The following is an 18,523-nucleotide window of genomic DNA, read 5'->3' as shown; positions in this document are numbered from 1 at the left end:
CAAAATGTGTTATTTGTGGCGAAGTGTAAACTAAGATGTGACAATTTTTTCTTTTTTGGTGATTCAGGTTTGGGTTTGATTTTAAGCGTCACAGTTTTTCGCGCAATGGCCCTAGCACATGACATATCTTATTTATGTATTGTATGCCGTGCAGCATCGACATGGTACAAGTGGTTTGAGACTTCTGCTGTGCATCTTGTAGCATTCTCGTAAAGTCCACGATGATGATCCTTCCATTGTCTAAAAAGGGAAGGCTCACTTGGTAAGGGTATTAATTGTCTTAAAGATCCATGCCCTACATGGTTCCTTTTTTTTCAACTGGGACTTACTCCCTTTTCCATTATAAGCATAACGGAAATACAGATTTTTTTCGATAAAGGGAATATATTAATATCAAAAAGATATCAATTACACCCAGCCTCTGCAACAACGCACCACCCTAATGGCACTACGGATGCACACAGCCAAAAAAAGGAAAAGAAAACTAAGAAATAAAAGTCCCGCTACAGTATCTCGGGCCTAACAACAACAATACATCCACCGCCAAGACAACACCTGAAGTACGGACTCTCCAAAAACGACGCCTCCAAGAAGGGAACAGGTGCTCTAACACCGTCGTCGCCCGATCAACGATCTTAGGTTTTCACCCCGAAGATAGTCCCCACTCTCAAAACAATGCCTCCAACAAGGTCATTGCCAGGCACAACCAGTTAAGGCCAGACCTTGGGATTTCACCCTGAAAGGTAGGACTCTGAACTTCACATATGTTGTCGCCCCCACTATCATACCGCTGTTGTGAGACCCGGAACACCAAGCAAGTCCCTCAACAGCGCGAAGACTTGAACCTCCCTTAGCTAGTCCTCCCCTCCGGCCTCAATGTACTTCTCTTCTTCCGACTTTCATCATGGATCCATAGTCACTTGATGTCAACACAGAAAAAGAGCTTCGCGCCGCTCCCTCCAGACCAAACGGTCGGAATAAAAGCATGGGTGCGCACGACCGAATACCACCGATCCAGACAAACTCCGTGCACAAAGCACTATTACATTCGCCGGCGGAGCCTTCCGGAACTCAACACTCCGGCTAGATCACGAGTCCGAGGCCTCCGGTAGGTCTTCCTCTTCACGCAAGAGAGACCCTAGGACCACGCCCGCCACCCGCCACCAGTGTCGACGGCGCCACCGCCATCCAGGGCCGCCGCCCTTGGTGCCGTGGTCCCAAACCATGAGGAGGAGCAGATGCGAGATCCGTCTCCAACACCGCTGGCTCCGGCGATGCCGAGGCTAGGACGGAAGGAGAGGATCGCGCCGCCGGTTCCGGGTTTGCTACGCCGCCCCCATCACCGCCCGCCCGAAGGTCGCGACGAGGAAGAGGAGAGCTGCGCCCCGCGATCAAGGCCATGCCGCCGCCACCATCACCGGCCTCCCGGCGAGGGGCCGCGCCGCCACCACCCACCACGGTCCGGGGCCATCCCCCCCGTGCGGAGGCTAGCCTCCTTCCGCCGCACGGAGGGATCCTGCGAGGAGCCCCGCCGCCCCCATCACCGGCCGCGCCCGGCTTCGCCGGCGATGACCTCCGGGGACGACGAGGAGGGCGGGAGGAGGAGGGGAGGACGGCGGCGGCGGCGGCTAGGGTTTTACGGAAATACAGATGTTCAAACCTGACAACAAAACCTTAACATAAGGAGTAACAAAGATAAAAGGGATATGCCCAGCAAAGGAAAGTTCATGGTAGGAAAACCCGCTACTTGATCTCGACATCGAAAACCAAGCTACGGGGCAAAAAACCTACCCGAACCTACACAGTTCAGATATTTTGCTATATAACTCCAGCAAACAGCCAACCAAAAGCAACATCCATAGTAGAGATCAACTACAGCAAGACTTCAACAGCAACAATCATGAGGATTTCACTCTCCGCCATTGGTTATCATCAGCAGCCCATGTCCTCCAGAGGAAGTCCCCGGAGCCATCGAAGACTCCTTGGAATGAAGCGCGGACGCCCGCTGGAGCATTTGATCCGCTTCCAGCTTGATTCTTCCTCCATCTTCGCGCCCGAACAGACCTGCCCAGTAATGTAACAAGGAACAGATCATAGCAATAGTAACCAAGGGAGAACGGACAATAGCTTTCTCAAAGGTTATTTTGTTTCTTATATTCCAAATCCCCCAATAAATAGCAGCAAGAAGTAACATATGAAATCTTCTTCCTCGAGGATAAAAACGATAGAACCAAGCCACACTCTGCCATAAAGAAGAAGGACACAAAGATGTTCCCAAAATCCCACCCAGGTTGCCCCATATCACTTTAGCATTGGAGCATTCAAAGAAAAGATGAGTCATCGTTTCTTCCTGTTGACAAAATGAACATAGAGGCGAACCACCCCATTTTCGCTTTTTAAGATTGTCTCTAGTTAAAATAGCATTTCGAAAAAGTTGCCACAAGAAAATCTTGATTTTCAAAGGAACTTTTGCTTTCCAAATCCACTTATTATGGGATCCAGCCAGGTTTTTTTCTAAATGTTGATACATCGACTTGGTGGAGAAACAACCATTAGCACTCAAACTCCAAGTCACAGTATCCGAATCCAAGGAACTAGGATAACTCATAGCACGGTTTTTAATAAGCTCCCACTAAGATATCATGTCAGGCAACATTCTTCTCCGGAAAGGAATCACCAAATTACAGCTCATGGCTCTCTCGAATGTCCAATCTTGCTCTTGGCAAATGTCAAAAAGGGCTGGGAAGGATTCACATAGAGGAATATCATCAATCCAGGGATCCTTCCAAAACCTCACTAGGTTACCTTTTCGTAACAAAACTTTTCTCCCAGCAAAATAGAAATCTTTTACTTTCAATAGATTTTTCCATCCAGGGGAATCATGCGCTCTCTGTTTAACCGAGGCGACTGATTTATTTCTAAGGTATTTAGCTTTAATGATTGTTTGCCACAACCCATTTTGTGTCTCTAATTTCACCACCACTTACATAAGAGAATAATATTTTGCTTCCGAAGGTCCTTGACCCCCAAACCCCCTTTCTTTTTAGATCGGCAAACTCTTGTCCATTTAACCAAATGGTATTTTCTTTTTTTCTTCTTACCAGCCCAAAAGAAACTTCTCCTATGTTTGTCAATTTTTCCACAAATGTCTTGTTCATCAAGAACATCGACATATAAAAATAAGGAATACCAGAAAGACTAGAATCCAAAAGAACCAAACGTCCTCCAGAGGTTGCCGAGTCACCCACCCAGGAATCAAGCTTTTTAAGCATCTTAGCATCTAGGAAATCCCAATCAATATTTTTAAAATTGGTGAAGGTAACAGGCATGCCCAGCTATTTCATGGGCAGTTGCCCCACTTGACAATTGAACAAATCAGAATAGAATTTTGTTGTATCATTATCCGCATTAATAGAAAAAAATTCACTTTTCATGAAGTTAATTTTTAACCCCGACATGAGCTCAAACATGTAAAGCAACAACTTAAGATTCATAGCTTTATCAGGATCATGCGACAAACATAAAACCGTATCATCCGCATATTGAAGAATAGCAACACCATTCCTAACAAGATCAGGAGCCAGACCACTGATCAACCAGTTTTGTTGTGCTTGCAAAACCATTTTCGTTAAAGATTCTCCAATCATATTGAACAAAAAAGGAGCCATGGGGTCGCCTTGGCGCACCCCCTTTGCACTCTGAAAATAGGGACCCGTCTCATTATTAATTTTCACACTTACTGTTCCATTATGTAAGGATTGCTTAATCCAAGAACACCACATGGGACAGAAACCTCTCAACTCATGACAGCTCAAGAGGAAATGGTTCCTGAATGAGTGAATGGAAGACACGCTTTATTCTTACATTATTCGTTACACATGATTCGCAATATACAGTCAGCACCATTTATCACATCGGCAGGTAGAATGGCACCATTATTTAATCACACAGATCGCCGTCGCTATAATATTTTGTACCTTTACTTCTTTGGAGTGTTTGCATCCTTCCAGGTGGTATGCGCAAGGGAATTATATGGCCTTCCACCGGCCACATCTTCTTCGCGTATCTGGTTGCTAATTTCTTCCAAGTCGTCGTATGTGAGCTTCACCTTGAAGGAGTCAATGTTGGCATCTAAATTCTTGATCTTAGTTGTCCCTGGAAATGTAGGAGCATATATATATTTGTAAGTTATATTGGAATCCCTTATAGTAGTTCACAACGCTGTCTGAAAACTACATACTAATCTCAAAGCAAGACGATCTTAAAAAGATAGGCTACTAGTACTATGTGAATTGACAACTTGACAAAATCATCCTAGACGGTTAGAGTGAATTCAATATTTTACACTTTAATTTTGCATTTGTGATACCAATTACCCCATTTAAGAAACTTTGGACCCTTTTTCATTGATGTGGGTCATTGGCAAGGTGTGAGGTGATGATCAGGTTTCCAGGATATCCTGAGGAAGACGAGGACTGAAACGGATGATGGAGAAGAGATGACTGGACAAGTGGAGATGATTGTCGCGCACACCATCCGAACTTTACACATTGTCACATAAATGTAACATGGTGGTCCTATCTAGCGGTAAGAAAAATGGTAAAATTGGTTACAATCTGGTTCAGAGTTTCTTAGATGAGATACCGCGGTAGAATTTTCACCGAATGGGATAATACGCATCACAGGTCAAAAATTAAAGGGTAAACGTGGAATTCATCCTTAACAAAAATGGCATGCGCATGTGGTTACAGAACAAAATGGACTAACCAGGTATTGGAACCGTATCATCCCCTTGATGCAGAACCCACGCTAAAGCCAGCTGAGCAGGACTGCACTGATGCTTCTTGGATAGCTGTTCAATTTTCAGATAAAGATGCTTGTTCTTCTCAAGATTTTCTGCCAGAAACCTCGGATGCCGTTGCTGAAAGATATATAGAGAAGAACAGGCTAGTTAGCAAACCGAAAAGAATGAAAACTTGCAATTGCAGGTGGATTGTATGGATAGGTACGAACCAGGCTAGATTGAGCAGACACTTGTTCTGTTACTCCTCTTCCGCCGAAGAACCCGCGGCCAATCGGGCTGTAAGGAACAATTCCAATCCCCAATTCTCTGAATGTGTGTGAGACAGAATTGATCAGTTTCTTGTTTCATGATTCTATTAATCAAGCCATGGAGGAAAGTAGAATGTAGAAATCCTCAACCTGCAGAGCGGCACAATCTCGGGCTCGATGTCACGAGCCCACAGAGACCACTCCATCTGCACGGCAGTGATGGGATGCACGGCGTGAGCACGCCTGATGGTGTCCGGGCTGGCCTCCGATAACCCGATGTACCTGATCTTCCCTTCCTGCGCCAGCTTCTTCAGCTCGCCGATCTGCAGCACCACCGTTTTCAGCACAAGGACGGGAATAATCATCATCTATTACTAATAATTGGCGGAAGGAGTACCGTGTCTTCGATGGGGATGGTGGTGTCGACGCGGTGCTGGTAGTACAGGTCGATGTAGGCGACGTCAAGGCGGCGCAGGCTGGCCTCGCAGGAGGCGCGCACGTACTCCGGCCGGCCGCACACGCCGGTGGTGCCGTCGGCGCCGGGCCGCATGCCGAACTTGGTGGCCACCTGCACCTGCTCCCGCGGCAGATGCTTCAGCGCCTGAGCCGACCAAGATTGACAACCATCAGTCTCCGGCGAAATTAACGAGGAAACAGACAGCCCAATACCTTGCCGACGAGGATCTCGTTGGTTTCGGGGCCGTAGACGTCGGAGGTGTCGAAGAAGGTGACGCCGCGGCGGAAGGCATGCGTGATGATAGCGATGCCGGCGCCGTCGTCCAGCGGCGAGTTGTAGGAGCCCGTCAGACCCATGCACCCGAACCCCAGCTTTGACACCTCCAGTCCCTGGGTGCCCAGACGGACCCGAGGAATCACTGCAGTTTGCTCCATGGCCTCGATCGGCCTCCAAGACTGATCGACTCGGAAGTGGATTGATTGCAGCAGCAGGACTGAAGCGGAGTCAGGGAGAGTGAGATGATGCTCTCTTGCTCTTACTGAGATCTGTAGCGGCCAACTCGTGGCCCGGCAGCATGTTTCTTGCTCTGTGGTAGTGTAGGTACCCACTGCACTGGCCGCATCCACATGGCCAGGTGAAAACCAGTAAAATTTTGGGCTATGTCATTGATTTTCGAGTCTACTCTCTCGTTGTGCTATGATGAGGTTTATGCATGTGGGTCTTGTGCGGATGGAGTCAGTTATCTCCGTGATATTGTTGCTGTTATTTTCGTGATCTGTGGTGGGTTACAGCAGCCTATCACGTAATCAAGTATACAATGATGTACAGAGTAGATCAAGTCATGTACTAAAAGTGCTAATGGCACATAGCACCAGAAACTTGGTAGTGTTCTAAAAGAAACTCAACAGCTGCTTCTTCACATCCCAAGTATAGTAGATGAGACGGATTCTCTGAATAACTTGACCGTGATTGGCATGGCCTGCGTGTTGTCCAGTTTTGTGTGAATCAACTGGTATGAGTTCTATCAGCAGTACCATGACTTCCTGAATCAGTTTTGCATGAACCAGCAGCCAACTGCCAACTTCGTCGATCGATCGACATCTGTGATTTAACCAAGTTATTAGGCGCAAAGTGCTTGAAGTGAGTTGGAGCAGTGCTTGGGATCAAGATGTCAGTGGTAAAGAAATGTTTCAGTATTCTGAAGTTGCCTACATGTTTGAACAGTGAAGCCTGAAGGCTTAAATTGAGCATGCCACTGCATACAAGCTTATGCTTTGCAGAGTAACATTTTGCCACTAACCTGTATGCATGCTGCTGCGAAGAGAGCTGAAGCAGAGAGGATGGATGAAGCGGACCACAGCGTCCCTGAACTTCTGAAGTGCTGAGGAGGTTAAGTGGCACGAGCAACAACGACCGTCCGATATGCAGGCGGGAGGAGGTTAAATCGATTACAGAGTACAAGTTTCATCATTTCCTGCTATATTTCTCATTTAACAAAGCATCATCATTTGCTAATAATAGCATGTATTGAAAATAAAAAAAAATTACAATAACCTCATCCCCTCAACCAAAAAATTGTTATCATGAATGGCCAGTGAAGGGTGAAAACTGACAAATCTACCAAAATGATCACCAAAACTACTGGTATTTTTCTACATGATCACCCTGCTAGCTAGTATCTTGTATGGCCCTGCTTCCACAAGGGCCCTTCGTGTCATTCTTATCGCACTTGTGTGCTCTCCTTGCATTCTGGTTCACCCTGTTTCCATTGTGCACTATCTGAATTCCTGCGATGGCTCTCTGCATTAGGTGCCACCTGGATTCTGGAAATGACTCAGAACTGCAGAGTTGAAGCCTATGCCAAATGGAACCATGCGGTGTTCAGCAAGGATCATCTGTGAAAAGAAGGCAAGCTTGTTAAGAGAAAACTTCAGAGTAAAGCATACATAAAGCATTGCAAAGACACCAACAAATACTAACAATAATTGTGTTGCATGAACTACAAAAGATACTAGAAAAGAAAACCTGAAATGCGGAGCGAGCCAGAGATTGTCACGAGGGAGAGAAACTGTACCAGGTGTAACTTCAGTGTGGACCAAAGTTTCAGAAGTCGTATTTTGTTCTGCCACTCTTCAAGATTAGGCACAACATGTCAGATAATTGAGAGGTTGAATTGTAGAAATCCCATGCCTCAAGCATCAAACGCTTTCTTGATCCTTTGAAATGGACAACCTAAGAACATTTTATCAGATTCAGTAAGCTATCATATTTAATAAAAAACACTGCATACAACATGCTCCTGGGAAGCTGGGAGCTTGAGCTTCCCAAAATCAGCACGTGTAACACTGAGAAGTGGCAAGACATGAAAAACACCATGTACCGATAACAAAAGAGCAGATAACTGTGCAAAGTACTAGCGAGAAAAAAAATCATGAGAAGGACATGGATCAAATAAGTTCTTCGAGTAGGAAAATTGCTATACCTTAACATCCAAGGGCATACCATGGAACTGTCCAGCACCCTCAGGTGGAGTCCAATTATAAACTGCACAAGGCAAAAACAGAACAGATGCTCCATTGACTTCATCTATAAATATTTCAGGCCAAGAAAATTTCCCAAAAGCCGACGGCAGATAAGACTTCACAACCCATGCCAGTGCTAGTTGATCACCAAGCATGCGTGAAGCCTTCATATATTTTAGGTTGTATGCTTCAAGGACTTTTCTGAAGAATTCGATAGCCCTAAAAGCAAAGGAAGGAATCATTTAATGTAATGCCAAGTTTTCATGCTAAGATCTGTTACATACTCCCTCCGATCATATTTAATTGATGCCAACCATGCATGTAGAAGCCATGCGCGGCGATTAAACGCAATCGGAGGTAGTAGATGCTTACTTAGAGATGCCATCGCTGGTCCCTCTCACCGCTACAAATCCAGAGTTCAGAGGTTGGCCTTTGTTATTACGAAAAGTAAGAGCAAGGTGACAACGAGGATATCTCTTGAAGATATGTCCAAGATCATCAACCACTGCCATATACAGTAAAAATATAATTACTAAAGCTGTTCACTTGGTCAACCTCCACAAGTTTTAGCTCTAGATAGGCCTGAATATGAACCAGAGACACAAAGATATTAGTCTTTTAGAAGAAAGTAATGCATACAGTTGGTTGCACGGCAGTAATATTACTTAAATCACATACGCAGCACTTCTGATTTCTGAGAATGCATATATGCAGAAAGATGTTGTTTGCATCAAGCACATAGACTTACAATGTAGGACTTTATTCTCTGAAGCATCAAATTTCCTCGAGAATAATTTCCTTCGATAGGAAGTATTGTCGCCCTCCCTTGATGTATTGACAATTTCGATTTAGGATCAGTCAATATTATGACTTTGCTTGTTGGCATTGACACCTACAGAGTTCTATAAATAAGATTAGTCAATATTATGACTTTGCTTGTTAAACAAACATCCTCGCAATCACCAATTTATGCCCCTTCTACTTCTACAAAAGGGGGGTGCTATCCGGGTGCCTGGGTCATAGCGATGTCATGTCAATAGTTATATTTAAGTTTTCGCAACATTTATTCCTCTTTGTCTACTGCCATCTCAGAATTCTCTTAGCTGAGAGTGATTATGAGTCATTAACATGATAAGAAATTTAACCACCTTGGTAATTAACTAGCGGCTAGCACAAACAAGAAGAGAAGGAAGATGTACCTGTATGAAGCTGACGAAAGTGTTCAGAATGGCCAAGGACCTTTCCTCCTTGCTATAAGAATGCTTCCCAACAGTCACAGCATCAGATGGCACTTTGCCAGCTCCAGCTGGGTCAGAATTGTAGGTTGTGAATACTGTAACAAATGACACAAGTTCTCCAGAATCTTTCCTTTCACTTGCTAAACTGATCTTATTCGCAGCTTTAAGTCCTGAGGAAAATGAGAAAATGCAGTCAGTAGCCACACAATAGATGCAAGCTAGGTCATAGTGGATAACCTATAGAAGTATATGAATAACCTTATGTGAAGCCTAACTGGCAATGTTAAATGCATATCACAGCGTTCAATCCATAATTTCCAGTCAGCACAGCATGTACAATCGTCAAGCACTGTTAACAGTATTCTCGTTTGCTACTCTCCTCGGAGTTGCTTTAAATCGGGATAGTACAGAGCTTATGTATGAGAATTGGTTCTGGTGAATCAATTGGTATATGGCACATTTACACTATGCACGGCAGAAAGAACAGAGAACAGGCTCATCTAATTTCTGAATAAGATGTCAAGAACGATAACTGCATACCAAACATTGGTGTGGTTCCAGGACTATAAAACGATGGTATCTAGTACAAGCTGTGCACTGTTTTCTATGCTTTTCATTAGTTTGTACCAACATATGATGGTTTTGCAAAAATGTTGTGGTGTCAATTGAATGTGGCTTCGCCACTCCTCAGGGGCCAACCCCCAACTATCAGAATTCACAATGCGAGAAACTGAAGAAGCTAAAGGAGAAAACCTTTGCACTGGACGCGATCGGGGCGGCCCTGGCCGGCGGCCGGGCCGAGCACGAGGACATTGGGGCTGGTTGAGGCCCTGCTCCGGCGCCCAGCTCAGCCGCAGCCTGGAAACTGCAAGGGCCGACACAGATTGGATCGTCAGGAGGGCAACAAGCTGTGCAATGTGTGCCGGGACTCGAGAGGAGGAAGGCGCCGCGAGGTCGTACCGGAGTAGATGAGCGGGGCGAGGAGGAGGAGCGGAAGGAGGGGGACGGCCCGGCTCCGGGCCCTCGAGATCGCCATGGAAGCGGCGGCCCTCGACATCACTTTGGCTGAAAACTATGCATAAGTGTAAGAGTTTGTGCACTCGGTAACTGATCATTAAAAAAATTGACAGAAATAAAATTGAACAAAATAATATGAAATCTTAAATATGTACGTTGAAGATCTAAGTTCAACATCTCATACATGTTGTCAACGTAAATTGTATAATACATGAAAATGTAGTTTTTTTTTTGTCTTGAATAACCAAAAAATATATTTTAGTGTGACTACTAAAAATCACAATCACCTGCTCAATATATCCATATATAATACATTCAGTCGTATCCTAGGTATTTATGTTCACTTCACCCATCGAACTTGGATTTAAGACTTGCAACATGGTCTATCCGTCTTGGCTATAATGCATGATAGTAAGTGCAGAGATGGTGTATTTTCGATCCAATTGACGCATTGGGGTTTCCACATTGTTCTTTTAATTGTTCTTGATGTTTTCGAGAAATTTAGGGATTTGTGGACATGTCTCTCACACACTAGTTTGTTATTTTTTCTTTCAATTTGAATGTTCCTGGAGTACCGGATCATATCTAGGACTTCGCCTGGTTCGGGAAACACAACGACCACGCCATGTGTTGTGATTGCATCGACATGCCTGTCACGTAGATGACAACGACCGTAAGTTCCTGATGTGCAGTCGCGAGGCTGAGGGCCAAGCATGCATGCTTGTTATTACAGTGGCATAGTCCTCCGCACCCATTCGAGCTCATGCAAGAGTGGCATGGTCCTCCGCACCCATTCGAGCTCATCAGGGCATGCAAGATTTGCGCGACCTCTGGCACGGCGAGATCCATGATAACCAGCGACGAAGGGAGGTCGAGTACACCCGCAGCCTGGAACCGTCAATCCCAGAAGCGCAGGCTCAGGCAAATGATCGTGTGAGCCACATTAGGGAGGCTTGTCGTGAACTTATATCCCCTATATTTATAAAATTAAAAGTAGGGTGTTTAATTTTCACAATTGTCAGTTTAGTAATGCAACCGAAAACAACAGCTGAAGTATGTAGATAATTACTATTATTAGTTGGGGGCCTATCGCCTGGCCGTGTGCGCCTCCGTGTGGGCCACTCCCGAAACGGCTCAATATCTTTGTTTCAAATTCAAATGTTTTGATAATTAAACATTTTCTATTTCTAAATCTGAACTTTCTTGAAAAATAAATATTTTCAAAATCAGAACATTTTTCAACAATGAACATTTTTAAATAGTGAACATTTTCAATTTGTAAAATTTTTCGTTTGACATTTTTAATATCTTTTAAATTTGAACAGTTTTCAAAATTTTGAAGATCTCACAATACTGTCGCAAAAACCGAAAATATCATACAGAAAACAGCAAAACCACAAAACCAGAAAAACCAGCGAAACTCAGAAAGAATAAAAAGAAAACTGTGGGGAAACCGGTCCCAACTTGATCGTGGACCGGTCCAACTACACCGCGCGCGGGCAGAACAGTCCCGACCTAACAAATTATGCCCTGGGCTTGCGGCCCGGCCCATCTAAGCGGAAGCTCCCGTCCTTCCTTAAAACCCTGGGCTGGAGCTGCCGCCGCCGATTAACTCCCCGCCGCCCTTGCCTCCGCCTCCGACCGCCACCGCCTAGCCGCTCCCCTCTCTCCCTATCCGGCAGACCGCGCACCGTCGGCTGACTCATGGGTCGCACAATCAAGAAGAAGTCCAAGTCGAAGAAGACCAAGGCACGCGAGTCCGCGGTGGCTCTTTGTTCATCTTCTCATCCATTATCCTAGCTTCATGTCCCTAATTTCCGTGTTTTTCTGGGCGGTGTTTGCTTTGTCAGGCTCCCAAGAAAACTGAAGCTTCATCTTCTGCTAGCCCTGCGGTGGCTTCTGGTCCAGCGAAGGTGAGGGAGCACTAATCGTTCGTTTGGGTACCTACTTAGTATTAGTCTTTTTTAATTGGTTCGTATAGATGGCTGCCGAGATGAGTAGCTCATGTCAATACAATTCTATTTATTTTAAATATCTCCTCTTCTTATGGTAAGAATGATGTTGAGAAGCGTGTATGTGGACTTACACCTCAATCAATGGTGGATTTTGTTGGTAGGTATGGCAACCAGGCGTAGATGAACTAGAGGAGGGGGAGGAGCTCCAGTTTGATCCCGAGGCTTACAACTATCTCCGAGGTTTTAGTACTGGGTGGCCTTGCTTGAGGTAAAACTTAATTTCTCCGCAGCCGGCATTGTAATTTCAGACTAAATGAATTGCTCTGTTCTCAACGATTCCCTTCCCATTGTAGCTTTGATGTTGTGCGCGACCAACTTGGGCTTGTCCGATCAGAGTTCCCACACACATTATATGGCGTTGCCGGAACTCAGGTTTGCGTTCTATCTTTATACCTTTTTTTTAAAGAAAATTAGACATAGAAAATATTACTTTGTGTTCTACTACATATACTTCAGTTCATCCCGTGTGTTACTAGCAAAACTGAGATTGCAGTTCATTTGTGCATCATACCGGCACCAGTGATACTGGTCTAAAAGACAATTCGTAAGGGGCATATCTGAGTGCCTTGTTCTACTGTCGGTGCCTATTCATGTATGCTTTCAGTTTATCTTTCCAGAACTTTGTTTCGGAATGTGCTATGATGTTTACCTCTTTGCATGAGTTTCGTATTCAGTTATTAAGATGGAATGACATACAACTGCTAATGTTTAGTACACATGAACCATCTATGTTTCACCTTTTCAACCAATATGTTTCCATGCACTTTGTCTATCTGAACTAAGGGCTAGGCTTCATCACTTTTTCAGGCTGAAAAGGCTGCATGGAATTATGTTGCCGTTTTCAAGCTTTCCAACATCCAGGGGAAGAAGCGGGAACCCATACCATCTTCAAAACTTGATGCTGACAGTGATATGGATAGTGACAACAGCAGTGATGATGATGAAGAAGAGGAGGAAATCAATGAAGATATAAAGCCCATCCTTCAGGCATGTATTTTTCTCCAAGTGCATGACTCCAGATTTGCTTTGACATCAATTGTTCTATTCCACAATTCAGTGCTCCATTTTGTTGATGTATCAATGTTGTATGTACCAGCTTAAAAAGGTGGCCCATGCAGGGGGTGTAAACCGAATACGCTCAATGACTCAACAACCACACATATGTGCTACATGGGGAGACACAGGTCATGTTCAGGTACTTTATTTTGGCCCTCTTTCCCTTCTACTTACTCATGGTTAGCCCACTCATCATTTTAGGCCAATCATCAGACCTATTTAGCAAGGAACATTTAGTATAATCTGTGCACACTATTTCTTAGGAGCATAGCGCTCCACAGCACAACTCCATCTCATTTGTGAATCTTATTTGCCTCTCAAAAACTTGACAGGGAAAATAATGTAGTGATCCGACTACTTCTTTGTGTAGTACTTATTATTAACTGTGTCATCCTTTTCTACATATGCAGGTGTGGGACTTCAAACCCTTCCTTAATTCACTAGCAGATTCAGGACCTGTTGCACACAAAGAAGAGGACATAATCCATAATCATGTACCTTTGAAAGTATTTAGTGGACATAAAGATGAAGGCTACGCTATTGATTGGAGTCCACATGTTACTGGGAGACTTGTTTCTGGTATGAAATAGATATATTCCATTTTAGAATGTTTGCCCTCCGCTACCGTGGCTTGAATTTTACATGTTGCGCTTGCCGTCATGTACTCATAGATGCAGTGTCATTAATTTGGTATATATTCTAGACCAATTTACTGATTCTTCGACACAGGTGATTGCAACAACTCCATTCACCTCTGGGAGCCATCTTTGAACACTTGGGAAGTAGATACAAAACCTTTTGTTGGACACTCAGCTAGCGTTGAGGATCTGCAGGCATGTTACTGAATGATGCATCATATGTCAACTCCTACGTGCTCTAAAAATGTTTATTGTCTCAAATATTATGATTATATTCTTGCAGTGGAGTCCCACAGAAGCCAACGTTTTTGCCTCTTGTTCAGTAGATGGAACGATATGTATTTGGGATATCAGGAGAGGGAAGCAGCCTGTTATTTCTGTGAAGGCCCACAATGCTGATGTGAACGTTATCTCCTGGAATCGGTAAATTTAGTAGGGTTTTTATATACTTGAGCAGTTGAGCACTACCATTTCTTCTAATACAATATTGTATTTATGTTGTGACCTCCATTATCAGGCTTGCTAGCTGTATGATAGCTTCAGGATGTGATGATGGCAGTTTCACAATTCGTGATCTTAGAATAATCGAGGTACCTTCATCTTGACGAAGTAGAGTTTTGTATGCTTGTCTGCTTCAGACCATCCACTTAAAATGGTGTTTTTCTCTGATTTGTGTTCTCATTATTTACTTTTGAGTTAGGCTTCTGTTTGCCTGTCTATGTACTCAATATTCAGAAAGGAAAATATAAGTAGAGTGGCATTTTGAATAAATTAGAAGACGGGTAAAACGGCATGTTGAATAAAATAGAAGATGAGTAAAACTTCTGTTGATGAAAATGTGGCATCTCTTTGCTGCTAGAATTATCAATGTGATATGTGTTGCTTGATACTATTCTTACTATTTGTATATACAGTGCGCACGTGCCAAAATCGGTGCAGCTAGACTACCAGCTGGCAGCTGTTCTATTGTCAATTTTTGGTCTTAGTAAATATATATTGATATGTTTACTACCCCCTCTGTCCTGAATGACACGTTTTAGGGTATAAATACATGCGAATTTAGACAAATCTGCGACATCTAATTCGGGGAAGAGGGGAGTACTAATAATAGCTTCTTTTGTTATATGTACAATCACTTGAGAATGATATATTCACATAAACTCTTTTTCCATTTTGTTTCTGTTGTATTTGGTAGGCTGACTCATTGGTAGCACATTTTGAGTACCACAAGCACCCGATTACATCTGTGGAATGGAGTCCACATGAAGCATCAACATTGGCTGTATCATGTGCTGATCATCAACTCACGTAGCTGTCCCTCCCTCTTTCCATCCCATCGTTCTATGCTTCTTAAATTCTTTTGCTGTGTGACATCCTAAATTGTTTGCCTTCAGAGTTTGGGATCTTTCATTGGAAAAAGATGCAGAAGAGGAAGCTGAATTCAGAGCTAAGATGAAGGAGCAGGCAAATGCTCCTGAAGATTTGCCTCCACAACTTCTCTTTGTTCATCAGGTATTCTATCAAATTTCTTCTGAAAAATTTGCATAAGACGGCTTTAACTTCCAGTTTTTAAATCTTTAATGGCCAAAGTATTATTAATGTTAAAGCAACATTGGCAACATTGTTTGCTGTAAAGTGGCAAGTACATATGATCATTTTCTATGTGTGCAGGGCCAGAAAGATTTGAAAGAATTGCACTGGCACCCACAGATACCCGGGATGATCCTGTCGACAGCAGCTGATGGCTTCAACGTGCTGATGCCTAGCAACATAGATACAACCATAGCTGGGGCTGAGACACCTACTGCAGCGCAACATGGCTAATCGAAGGTTTATGAAATCCATGAACTGAATATGCAACTAGAGTGATATGGCAAGCATCTGTTTTCAACATTGTGTATTCAAGATATTTTTTCTCTTTTATTGAGGCAACTATCTCTGTTTTATGTAATATTATTGTCCTTAGTTTGAAGATAATCAGTAACCCTGCATGATATCCACCTCCTTGCCTCACCCAAATGGACTTTTCATTATTATCTGATAATTTAGTTACTCAGTGGTTTCTTATAATTTAGCAGATATACATCTGCTAAGAAGAGTTATGCCCTGTCCGGCCTGTTGCCCCAGAGCTTTAAACTTTAATTGGGGATCTCAGACAAAAAAAAAAAAAAACCCACTAGTTATCTTGGGCAACACTGAGCTTGGAATCATTTAAATTTGAAAAACCATTTTCAAAGTTAAGAAAACCGAAAAAACCTTGGGTGTGCCTGGTATGTAAGAACGTGTGCTTTTGTTTTGAAACCATGCTCGAAATGAACTCAGCGGCGTAGCTTGTTATGTAAGAACTTAGTACTCATACTACCTCCGTTTCAAGGAATAAGGCGCACACGTATTCCAAGACGAATTTTGACCATAAAAAATGAGCAACGAAATCTTGATTATATTATATGTATTAGAACCGTTGGATTCGTATTGAAAAGAACCTTCAAATGATATTAATTTCATACAAACAATTTTTATCTATTTAAAGTAATTCTTGGTCAAACAAAAAACATGTAAAAGGAAGACGCTTTATTCTTTAAAATGGAGGTAGTATTTTATTTGATGTATGATTATTCTACTAAGGGAACGTGTCCCACAAACTAATTACCCACACCATCAGTGAAACCGATTCTTGCTGAATAAAAGCCTGAATTTAGAGTTATCCAGCCCTTCTGAACTGGTACAAACAAAATCGGGTTTTAGCCCTAGGCTTGGTGTTAATAGCGTGCTACCAAACTTGTGTTTCAGCTTAGGGCACCCACAATGCAGTGTATCTTATTGATGCATCTTAAGCAACATTAAAGTTTTAGATACATTCCTTGGTATCTAAAAAAGGCTCTATTTATTACGTTTTGGGATCAATGCTAGCAACTTCACTTTGTGACCTACTTGTGGCAACACAATAGTACAATTCTTTTGCACAATACGATCTATCAGTCAGTTCATTGCCTGAAATATTTATCTAGAGAACAAGACTGAGTTGCAGATTTGCATCCATTTGTAAATATCTGGCTGATCAAACCGGTGCATAGAAAGCTCATGGAACAACAGAGCAGTGCACCTACTGATTAATCTGATGCTAATGTAGACGTCCAAGTCCGAGCACGACGATGAGTCAGGGGCTCAGGAACTAAAGGCCACCTGATTCCAAGCCTGGGAACGGCCAATCGAATGTCAGCTTCTTGAATCGAAGCCTTGCTATGACGAACTGAATTTGAGCCACGATCAATAGAGGGCGCAGGGATCTCTACGGCTGGCGCCACAGGCCTTGTGTGAGGAGAAGGCGGCGGCCAGCCGTGATGAGCCCGTGACGGCAGCGGCTTGGCCGACGCCTACGGTGTGCGAATAACCTGCTTCGGTTTCCACGCCAAGAGTCGTATCGGAAAGAAGCTCAACGTTGCTATCGAGAAGCGTCTCGCTACGCGCGTGACGAGAGAGCACGCGGCCTCCGTTCAGGCCGGTCACTGCCGTTTAGGGCGTTTAGATGACCTCATCGGCTGAAGAACGAGCTCCTCGCTCGGCAAGCAGCTCGTCACCTCCTCCAGCTGCCCTCGCTCGACCGACGCGTCCAGGAGGATGCTGCGGAGGCGGAACTCGGCCACCAAGAGCGCCTGCATCGTCGGCAGGAGAACCACGAGGCCCGGGGCGCCGGGCGCGTCCGCCTGGAGGTACGGGACGCTGTGGAATGCGCCGCCGCGCGCGGGCTCGCGTTGTGCGGGAAGCGGATCCCGACGCCGCAGGAGGCGGAGCGCGAGCGCGCTCAAGCTGCGAGGACAGAAAGGAGGGCCGCCGCGGAGGAATGCCGCAAGAAGGCCACCACCGGGCCACCCAGCTGGTAAGCTGGAGTGAAATCCTCACGCGTACAGGCCGCCCGCGTCGAGTGAAATTCACGGCCCTGGCGGCGAGTCGGCGGTGAGGCCGCCGACCCCCTACGTAGCTAGACTAGTAGTAGGTACTGTTAAGAAAAATACAATATATTTCATTTTAATGAAAAACGAAATTATGTCCCTATGACACGCGGGCCAGGGGAGGACAATGGGAGGACGCGAGCAGCCAGTGATCGGTGTCCGCGACCACGCAAACGCGGCCCAGATTTGGGCCAGCTTTGGGTCATCGCACACGCCGCGGCCATCGGCTTTAGGGATGGGTCCGCACGCTGGGCCGCGATTTTGTCCGTTTCGATCCATCCGGACGCGCGGACGCCGGATGGGTCCTCGCATCGCATTGGAGATGCTCTTACATTCCCTTTGACGCCAAACTCATGCCATGGCCCACCAGTCCTTCGAAAATTGTGTGTAGGTTTAGACATTAGTTTGCCGCCTAGGAGAATGGAGGCAAAACTAGAAGGTCAGATTCTGAAATAGTTTTGAGGATGGGGTAGGTGTCGCATGAGTCTATTGAAAGGCTCAAAATTGTTAAAATTATGAAAGCAGGCCGGTAACCGGATTAACGGTTTGTGAAATAATCGTTTTGAATTCCATCCAGA

The 18,523-nt window shown here is 44.5% G+C and overlaps 2 protein-coding genes and 1 pseudogene across 2 annotated transcripts; 1 reads left to right on the top strand and 2 right to left on the bottom strand.

Moving 5' to 3' along the window:
* Positions 1-3,833: 3,833 nt before the first annotated feature.
* Positions 3,834-5,943, bottom strand: LOC124703236 (probable aldo-keto reductase 1). Its single transcript, XM_047235457.1, has 6 exons — positions 5,722-5,943; positions 5,450-5,653; positions 5,203-5,375; positions 5,014-5,110; positions 4,768-4,921; positions 3,834-4,155 (listed from the first exon to the last, which is right to left on the bottom strand). The coding sequence occupies exons 1-6, from the start codon at positions 5,941-5,943 to the stop codon at positions 3,980-3,982; spliced, it is 1,026 nt and encodes a 341-aa protein (XP_047091413.1). The 3' UTR covers positions 3,834-3,979.
* A 1,401-nt stretch (positions 5,944-7,344) lies between these two features.
* LOC124703234 lies at positions 7,345-10,305 on the bottom strand (annotated as a pseudogene).
* A 1,603-nt stretch (positions 10,306-11,908) lies between these two features.
* Positions 11,909-15,991, top strand: LOC124703230 (protein HEAT STRESS TOLERANT DWD 1-like). The gene is made up of 13 exons (XM_047235449.1): positions 11,909-12,035; positions 12,137-12,199; positions 12,403-12,509; positions 12,595-12,673; positions 13,109-13,288; positions 13,398-13,496; positions 13,768-13,936; positions 14,087-14,190; positions 14,279-14,418; positions 14,513-14,585; positions 15,191-15,303; positions 15,390-15,507; positions 15,667-15,991. Exons 1-13 carry the CDS (start codon positions 11,991-11,993, stop codon positions 15,817-15,819), a joined length of 1,443 nt encoding a protein of 480 aa, XP_047091405.1. The 5' UTR covers positions 11,909-11,990; the 3' UTR covers positions 15,820-15,991.
* Positions 15,992-18,523: the final 2,532 nt, after the last annotated feature.

The sequence above is a fragment of the Lolium rigidum genome, chromosome 3 (genome assembly GCF_022539505.1).
Source record: "Lolium rigidum isolate FL_2022 chromosome 3, APGP_CSIRO_Lrig_0.1, whole genome shotgun sequence".
NCBI classification, from domain to species: Eukaryota; Viridiplantae; Streptophyta; class Magnoliopsida; order Poales; family Poaceae; genus Lolium; species Lolium rigidum.
This window is presented reverse-complemented; position numbering and strand designations above follow the sequence as displayed.

Coding starts and splice junctions, on each gene's coding strand:
- LOC124703236 (XM_047235457.1), bottom strand. CDS start 5,943: ATGGAGCAAACTGCAGTGATTCCTCGGGTCCGTCTGGGCACCCAGGGA. Junction 5,111..5,202: donor GAGATTGTGCCGCTCTGCAG/GTTGAGGATTTC, acceptor ACACACATTCAG/AGAATTGGGGATTGGAATTG. Junction 4,156..4,767: donor TGATACGGTTCCAATACCTG/GTTAGTCCATTT, acceptor CTACATTTCCAG/GGACAACTAAGATCAAGAAT.
- LOC124703230 (XM_047235449.1), top strand. CDS start 11,991: ATGGGTCGCACAATCAAGAAGAAGTCCAAGTCGAAGAAGACCAAG. Junction 14,419..14,512: donor AACGTTATCTCCTGGAATCG/GTAAATTTAGTA, acceptor CTCCATTATCAG/GCTTGCTAGCTGTATGATAG. Junction 15,508..15,666: donor AACTTCTCTTTGTTCATCAG/GTATTCTATCAA, acceptor CTATGTGTGCAG/GGCCAGAAAGATTTGAAAGA.